Genomic DNA, 9,162 nt, shown 5'->3' with positions numbered 1-9,162 from the left:
CCGATCTTCAGTGGGCTTGTAGGAGGCAGCTGATCAATTATTCTCTCTCATCACTGATGTTTCTATCACTCTCTTCCTCTCTCTCTAAAATCAATAAAAACATTTTAAAAAAAGAAACTTGCAGGTAGTAAGAGAAATCAAAATCTTTAGTTCCAGTCTTATAATCAGGGAACTTCATAACTAAAACACACACCTAAATTAACAGGCAATGCAGGGCAATCCATTGTAAGATAAGGGATCCGAACTCTGTGGAATGTAGGGTGATCTCAGATTGTTCAAGAAGGGAGTGCTAAACACCATCACATCAGAAAGCCACTCTGCTTTCCATCCTTCTGGCTACTTGCAGAACAAAGCCTCATGCTAGTTTCATGCTAGAGTGCCCTTCACACCCTTCTCATCCTTGGATTGTCTCTCTCTACCCCCTCAAGAGAAGGAGCTGCAGGCTGAGAGCCCCAGGCTGGCCCAGTCTAGCCAGAATTTAATCACATTGTTTGGCTTCGGTTGTATTTTTTTCCATGGATACCTTCTGTTTATGGCTTTTCTATTTTCAGTGGTGGTATAATGTTTTCTTTTTAAATTGCTTCATTTAAATTTTTAAAAAATGAGTCCAATTTAATATTTTTAAGCAGATGGTGCATTGATATGGCAACAATTATAAAAGCGTTACAAGAATAACTAAAGTTTAGGAAATACTGTAATAAAATGGAATGTGATAGAGGCATAAGGACAATATTTGAGAGGAGGCAGTCACTATTGTCAACTGGGCAGGGGAGGCTCCGAGAGGCCATCATGTTGGAAGTGGGGTTTGGCACTGGGCAGTGAGAGAGGAATAGACTTTGCCATGGTTGAGACTATGGTATGGGATACGTGGATTGGAAGCTTTAACCTAATCAGAAATGGCCTCAGAAGGCAGTGAGCAGAGCACTTCTGATGAAGGAACAGCGTGAGTAGGCAAGTAATGACAGATGCACTTTTCCTTACAAGCTTGAGTCAAGTCTGAGAATTAAGCGTTTCCTGCTCTGTCCAGGAGCTGCCCCAGAGCTAGCTCCCAGGTGTCCCATGGCAATGCAGTCTAAGGAGGCCCGTCCTACACTTTGGGATCCTGTGTCACTCAGCTGCTGTGATAAATGCAATTGCTGGAGGCTCTCCCATACCCCCCAAAGCTTCCACTGCCCAGCCCATTAACAAAGACGGCATAGCCCTCTGATGTGATGACACCAATATTTTCTTTATATACCCTTTAGACCAGTGGTTCTCAACTTGTGGGTCGCGACTCCTTTGGCGGTCGAATGACCCTTTCACAGGGGTCACCTAAGACCATCCTGCATATCAGATATTTACATTATGATTCATAACAGTAGCAACATGACAGTTAAGAAGTAGCAACGAAAATAATTTTATGGATGGGTCACAGCATGAGGAACTGTATTATAGGGCCTGAAGGTTGAGAACCACTGCTTTAGACCATTTGCAATAGGAAGCTAACCACAACCTCTCACCTTCATTTTCAAGAGCCTGCAACTCTAGGAATGCCATCCACTGAGTTCAACCTGAGTACTCATGGTTTGTTTAAAATTCGTGAATTTTAAAACCAGTCCTCTTCTATATCTAGGAATTCCCAGATAGCCATTTCTAGGTTAATCATATGTGCTCCTCTGCCTGTACCAAATAGTGATGGGAGGGTGAAGTTCATGGGGTGGGGACATGAAGGCAGCTGGCAATGTCAGGAGACTTCAGATTTCATAGATGTGGAATCTTCTAAGTTTAAAGAATATGCTACTAATGCAAGTGTTAGACCTCAGGTAGGATCTTTTCAGTCTATAATATTAATGATGGGACCTCCTGTCTCTACCTACTAAATCACCTGCAGTTTCTGATCACTGCAGGCATAATATTCCATTTCCTACTGCTGAGGAGGGGTTGGGTCGCAGGAACCCCAGCAAGAAAGAAAGGGGAGGGGAGCTGGTTTAGTGTCCTGGGAAAGTAGGACCTTGCTGACTGGATTGATTGGAAGGGCTAGACGAAATCCTTAAAACCGGAGAAGTGTTTCTTGTCACCTGCTATTGTGCCTGACATTGTCACCTGTCATTAGTGACTAAAGTCTTTGGATTCAGGCATTATATCTCCACTGTTTGTATCCTTGGTAAATTATTACAGATTCCACTGATGTCTCAGCATGAATTAGAAACCCATTAGAGTCACAATGGGGCACAAGAAAACATAAATTTCATAGAAAAGAAGCTTAAGAGAGAGTCAGATTTTTGTGGGCTTGCCTTGACTGTCTGGGAAGAAGAGGTGAGAGTGATGTGCAAAGTATTGTATAATAGTATATTATGAGCACTGAAAGGACTCCAACCCGTCAGAATGGGCACAGGCCCCCAGCAACTGTCGGGGCTACAGTGATATATTCTGACGGTGCATCATTTAGGAGGGCACCTCAAGGACAAACTCTGAGAGCTCATGTAATATTCACTCATTCAGCACAAAGAACACATATTGAGTTACTATGGTGTGCAATGTGCTATACTAAGTGTGTGTGTGGATTTGGGAAAGCACTGCCTTTTATTGTCATAAGAAATAATTGTTTAACCCCCCCCCCCCCATTCTACAGTGATGTTTAGCAATTAAAGAAAAACAAAAGCAGTAATGTGATATCACTGTAGGAGACCAGCACAGTGTGTGAATTCACAGCATCCCGTCTCAGCACCCAGCATGTCTGTGGTCTATAATAACACTAACTCATTTGTCAGGGCCAGCCTGACAGGGTTGAGCCGGGCTGAGGCAGGGAGGTGGGAATTGAGAAAAGAAAGAAAGACAGGAAAGTGGGGTCGGGAGGACCCCAGTTCTCTTGATGAACTGAAGCGAATTTATTAGCTATACAATCCTATTTATATACAACACACTGAATAGGAGGTCTGTCAAGAGGAATGTATTCTTTGTTCCTCTTAATCTCTAAGGGAGAGACATAGCAGAAGGACAAGTTCTCAGTACAGCATATCTCAGTAAATAGTTACAGACTTCTGGGCAAGCTATGAAAGGCTGTTCTCATTCTACAAATGTTACTCCCATTCTACTGATAATCGCTATCCAAACAAGTCTGGGAAAACTGTGTGGGTAAGGGTCCCAGCCTTGCTAGCCCCTGCAGGTGCAAGGACCTTGCCAGCTTACATCTGGCCCCCAACAGATCCCCCTTCTTTGTTTTTTAGGCGAAGTTCATGTTTCAGTGTCCGACAGTTTTTTATGTGTACATGTAAGCAGTAATATTTCAGTTCTGGATGGTGGACAAATGGTGGCAATGCAGGTCCAACCCTCTCTGGTTTGGTCCCGGGCAACTTGCAGCGATGCACAGCTGCTGACTGCTAGCATGATAAGGCGTCTTCACCGTCTTTATTTCTGGACTGCTTCTCTTCTCGTTGTCTCATGAGGCCACTGCTATTCTGTGGCTGGAGCAGTCCTGATAATTCCTCTCTGTTGCAGGAATCCACATGGTCTTGGAGTTGTTTTCTGAAAATATACAAATGTATTCTCGACCAAAGGTTAATAAAGGAATCATATGTATAATTTAGACTTGGGATTCTTTTAATTTTTGTCCAAACGATTTTCCTTTGGCTTATTTTGACACCACGTATGTTTTTCATGGGCGTCTTGCTATTAGCATTATAAATGAAAAAATTAATTTTCAAGTAAAAATATTAAAGCAATTAAGGCATTTACTTAAAAGGTTATTATTCCACTATCCCCCCTTTTTTATTTTTTAATATTAGGAGGTTTTTAGAAATTTTTTAGTGTAGTCTTGATAACTTTTAATTTTAATTTTTGTATAAAAATATGACTGCTTTAGGTTTATAGTATGTTAAGCAATTTGTCCATGAAATGAAAATTTTGGCTAATACTTTATGAATAATTACTTATATTAATTAGTAAAATTTAATTAATCTGAAAACTTGACTACTATTTTACTGTTAAATTTAATACTTTAATAACAATCTTAGTTTATACTGTAAATATTAATGGAAAGGATTATTTTGCATCCTTGAGAAGGCCCTGAGCATTCCTGGTGTTAAGCTAGATTTATATATAGGGTAGCTGCTGTTAGCTAAGTCTCTGTTATCTGGGTATCAATCTCGGCTGGGCTAAGTCTCTTTCTGTTATCTGGGTCCCGATCTGAGCTGGGCATGGGAATCGAGAAGCAGCCATGGGGACAGGAGACCTCCCTCAGAAGGGGCAAGTGTTCAAGCCCCTGCATAGCTGGGGGGGGGGGTGAGGATCTGTGCCCCACCTCTGTTGACCCCCAAGTTCTCCCCTGAGGCCCCCTGCGACTGTGCCTGTCTTAGGTTGCCCCTCCCAGAGGGGTCTTACCCGTCGTTGACTAACCAGCCATCCTCCAGGGCCAAGCAGGGTGATGTGAGGTTTAGTTTTGTCTCCTTGGTAGCGTATGCCCCTGTGGCCTCCATGCCCATTAACTGCCTTGTGATCCCCTCGCCTGCTGGCGGGGCCCTGGCATTGATCATGGGGAACCCAGATTTCTTCTCCAGAGAGGGCCCAGCTTACGCCATTGGGCAAGAGACAGATCCATGGTACCAGCCACCATGAGGCTTCAACCTCAGTATGAACAGAGAGCTTAGGTAACAGCTGTGGGCAATTGGAAGACAGACCCCTTTGGTAAAAAGGGTCAAGAGAGGTCAATATAGAATGCTTAAGTGCCTTCCCAGGGGGCCTTCCACACAGTGGAAGGGATAAAATCCTTTTATGTTCTTATTAAATTGCTGCCAAACAATTAGTTTTTAAGCTTGTTTGGAATAAATGTTAATATGTTGTTGTAAAATATTAAAAATTATTAATGAGCTTTTGTTATTTTAAATTATATCTTAAAATTCTACTGCTGTATTTTAAAAAATATTAAATAAGATAACTTGTTTTGCCCTTTCTTAGAGGCAAAAACTTAAAATATATATTTATTAATATTTATCTGATAAAGCTTTCTATGTGATTTCAAGTATATTAAATTGGCTTTATTAAAAAATCTTTTAAGAAAAGAGAATAAACTTTTGAAAACATTTCAGGGCCCATGAAATGTCCTAAAGTCATTCCTTGATTATAGTTTTGAAATCTAACTTAAAAGACTATTAAATATATATGTATATATAATTTAAAGATTATATGCCTTTTATAATTATTAAGAGATATCAATTAAATTAAAACTGATCTTTGTACTTAAAAATTTTGGTTGGGATTATAGAATTTATCCTCTTTTTTCAATTAGATAAATGTTGAAATTTTATTATAATTATATGATTTCTCCCAATTTATGTAACCAGAACTTTAAACTCTTAGCTGGCAAGTTAAATATTTAGTATTTTTAAATCAGTAACATTTTTAAAAAACATACTTTAAAAATACAAGACATAATTAATAGATTTAATTCTGTCCTCTAGATTTTTTGTGAAGGAAATTTAGATTAATATTTTAGCATTTTGTTATTTCAGAATATCTAATATAATTTAGCAAATTCCTAAGCCTTGGGGTGCCATTGACTGAAAACAGGTAACCATTAAAATGTAAATTATATTCTTTCTACCAAGGATGGGAAACTGGGAAGCAAGCCTCTCTTTAAAAGTTGTCACTGGCAGGAAGTTTTTTGCCTACTTGCTCTGTTGGGGGAAGGGAGGCTAGCCCTTCCTCTATTAGAAACTGCTTTGGGAAGCCAGCCTTAATTAAAGGGCGTAGCCATCTTTTACCTGGGCTACTTAGATTTTTATAATTAGTATATTTTAATAATTCTTGAGATTTAAATCCAATTTATTATTTTAAGGCATATTCTTTAGCAAATTTTTGTAACAGAGACAATTTTACTGAATTTCCTTTTCAGCCTTGAAATTAACTTTTTAATATTCTTTATTAGTATTTAAAAACTGTTCTTTATTATGGAAATGCCAATTCTGCTGCTAGAATCTAGGCAGCATCTTTTTTCCTTTAGGTCAAATTTTGCCATCTTTCTTAGGAAATAATCAGTCTTGGGTTTTATTTTGTATATTTGTAAAGAGATTTTAGCTTGAAACTCTATCTAAATGTCCAAAATCGGACAATGCGCGCCTTAGTTTCAAGCCAGTTTTCTCTTTACACGTGTACAGAAATCCCAGACGTATTTTTAAATTTCAGATCCGGTGGCATTTGCTGTAGCTGTATCGGAAATGCAAGGAAATCATCATTTCTTCTCTATGTGGGAGGTTTTAAATCTAATGATATTTTGTTTATTTCAGTAGGCAAGGGCAGCACCCAGGGCAGACAGAATGTCTTATTCCTATGGATCCAAGGTCCAGCCCGGCACTCCCGGGGGTTGCTCGGAATAGCTCTTGTATCTATTTTGCTCTCTGGAGTGGGCTGGGTGCTGTGCAGCCTGCTGGCCTTGAGACGGCATACGGACAGGAGGGTAAATAGACAATGCCCCTGTTATTTGCTGTGTCTGGGCTGGCCCCTTTTGGTAGTTTCTCAACTGGTGTTGAGGCAAAGAATTTCCCTGAATATCTGTCTTAGATTTACACTCATTTGCCCAATGTTTTCCTTTTTTACATTTAGGGCATAGTCCAGGTTGTTTGGGACCTCTGCCATTTCCTTTATTAATCCCTTTATTAGAAGGACACTGTTTTGCCATGTGTCCTGTTCCTCCACAAGTGTAACACTTGTATGTTTGACTTTTCCCTGTGCTAAATTGTTGCTGAAGAATTCCTTCAATGGTGGTTCCCTTTAATGCAGCCGCAATGGCAACTCCTTGTATATATGAGGGACCAATATCTGCGCAAATGCGGATATAATCTGAGAGAGTCCCCTGTCTTTGATAGGGCCGAAGTGCAGCTTGGCAGGCAGTGTTGGCGTTTTCATATGCCAACTGTTTAACTATTAGCATGCCAGCCTCTCCATCCACCACTACTCGGCCAACAGCCTGTAATAGCCGAGAGACAAAATCCTGATACTTTTCATCTGGCCCTTGAATAATTTTTGAGAGCTCCTCTGTTTTCTGACCAGAGGTGGGTAACTTTTTCCAGGCTCTGATCCCAGCTCCATTAATCTGTCCATAAGCTTCCTGGGGGTATTGAATTTGATTATGGGTATCAGCATAGACTCCTTCACCTACCAGCATTTCATAAGAAATATTAATCCGGGCCGCTCGATTACGAGAAGCTTGTTCCTTAGCCTTTTCATCATATTCTGATTTCCACAAGAGATAATCCCCTCCTGATAAACAAGCCTTGGCAATAGCTCTCCAATCATTAGGCGGGAGAGCCTCTGAGGCCATAGTTTCCAAGATGGTTAAAGTATAAGGGGAAGTGGGCCCATACTGAGCACAGGCTGTTTTTAACTCTTTTAAGGTTTTAAAAGGAAGCGGGTCATAAGCACGCTCACGCTGTCCCGTGTGAGGGTTCACCTGTTCCATAACAGGGAAGGCATGAATGCCCAATTCCTCACCACACTTTCGTGCCTCCTGCAAGGCCATCTGGAGAGGGGAAAGTGGAACTGGTGCTGCACAAGGCAGCGGAGAGCGGCGGGAACGGCCCCCGCGGCTTCTCTTTTTCTTGCCAAGAAGCTTTAATGTTTCTAAAAAGGATTCCAACACATCCTCTATATCACTGCCCTCTTCAGTTCCAGCAGAAAAACATTCTTCCTCCTCTTTTGCCTGAACAATACCTGTATTATCATCATGACAGAGAGCAGCAGCTTCCTCAAAATCCTCCTCATATTGAGGAGTTGAATTGTCTTTAAAAGTTACATTATTTCTTTTTAATATACTGTCTTTTTTAGACCCCTGTTTTGTGCTATCACGCTGCTTCTCCTTTTTTTCTGGCTTAAGAGACGGTTGATTATGGTCATGCGTGGGATCTAAATAATCCCGTATTAAATTCGATAAGGAAATGCAGACCTCCTGAATGAATTTTAAAAAATTTTCTACTTGCTTGTCATTAACCTTAGTTCCTCTACTATTGAACATAAACTTTAACATTTGCCCATAAAGGGCATTTTCTCTAGATTCTAATTGCCCCATGCTTTACTCCCGATTATCAAAAAATTGCTCCTCCCTTACCTTAACGAGTGCACTCTTTATCCGGAGGAGATCCTCACGTCGTCTCTCCAAGCCCAACGGAGTTCCTCACCGTCTTTTTCCCAGTTCCTCAGTCCCTTAGCTCGGGCGCCAGATCTGTCAGGGCCAGCCTGACAGGGTTGAGCCGGGCTGAGGCAGGGAGGTGGGAATTGAGAAAAGAAAGAAAGACAGGAAAGTGGGGTCGGGAGGACCCCAGTTCTCTTGATGAACTGAAGCGAATTTATTAGCTATACAATCCTATTTATATACAACACACTGAATAGGAGGTCTGTCAAGAGGAATGTATTCTTTGTTCCTCTTAATCTCTAAGGGAGAGACATAGCAGAAGGACAAGTTCTCAGTACAGCATATCTCAGTAAATAGTTACAGACTTCTGGGCAAGCTATGAAAGGCTGTTCTCATTCTACAAATGTTACTCCCATTCTACTGATAATCGCTATCCAAACAAGTCTGGGAAAACTGTGTGGGTAAGGGTCCCAGCCTTGCTAGCCCCTGCAGGTGCAAGGACCTTGCCAGCTTACATCTGGCCCCCAACACTCATTCTCCTCAGGGGTATTTTTCCTGAGCTACTGTACACTCGGCTCATTAAAACATGAGCCTGGTGAAGATCCACAAGGCAAAAATGATGGTGAGAAACAAGTGACAACCTGGCCTTGGTCCTAGGCTCTGGTCTTTCCATCTATCTATTGAGAGTTGAAAATTTAACAAGCAGTTGCCCTTGTAGGCTGTCATTTGAAGCTGATGGCTTTGGAAAAGCTGCTGCAGAAAAGTGAGAAATAACACAGGGGTTAAAAATTATCAACCATCAGGAAATGATATACTAAATTTGGCATTAAAATGTCACATTTACCCAGTGGATGATTAACGGAATGCCGTCTTCTTGGGATAGTGAAGAAATGGTGAGACAGAATTTCCTGCTCAGCTGCTGGTCAGTCAGCTAAGAAAAATTACTTCAATTGAGTTACCAGATTGCAGAAGATGGAGGAGAAATCTTCTAGGCCACAAGTCTGTGTAGTGGGCATCGACCATTGCACTATTTTTGCCTGTTACCCTTCTTTTTCCTTTCT

General features: G+C 41.0%; 1 protein-coding gene across 1 annotated transcript; it reads right to left on the bottom strand.

Moving 5' to 3' along the window:
• Positions 1-6,229: 6,229 nt before the first annotated feature.
• On the bottom strand, positions 6,230-7,642 carry LOC118661817 (endogenous retrovirus group K member 10 Gag polyprotein-like; the record flags this gene model as incomplete). Its single annotated transcript, XM_036320253.1, has 1 exon — positions 6,230-7,642. A coding segment is annotated over one exon (1,341 nt), but the record flags the coding sequence as incomplete, so codon positions are not given.
• Between the last annotated feature and the right edge of the window lie 1,520 nt (positions 7,643-9,162).

Source organism: Myotis myotis, unplaced genomic scaffold (genome assembly GCF_014108235.1).
Source record: "Myotis myotis isolate mMyoMyo1 unplaced genomic scaffold, mMyoMyo1.p scaffold_m19_p_8, whole genome shotgun sequence".
Classification (NCBI taxonomy): Eukaryota; Metazoa; Chordata; class Mammalia; order Chiroptera; family Vespertilionidae; genus Myotis; species Myotis myotis.
The sequence above is the reverse complement of the archived record's forward strand: the minus strand, read 5'-3'. Positions and strand labels throughout refer to the sequence as shown.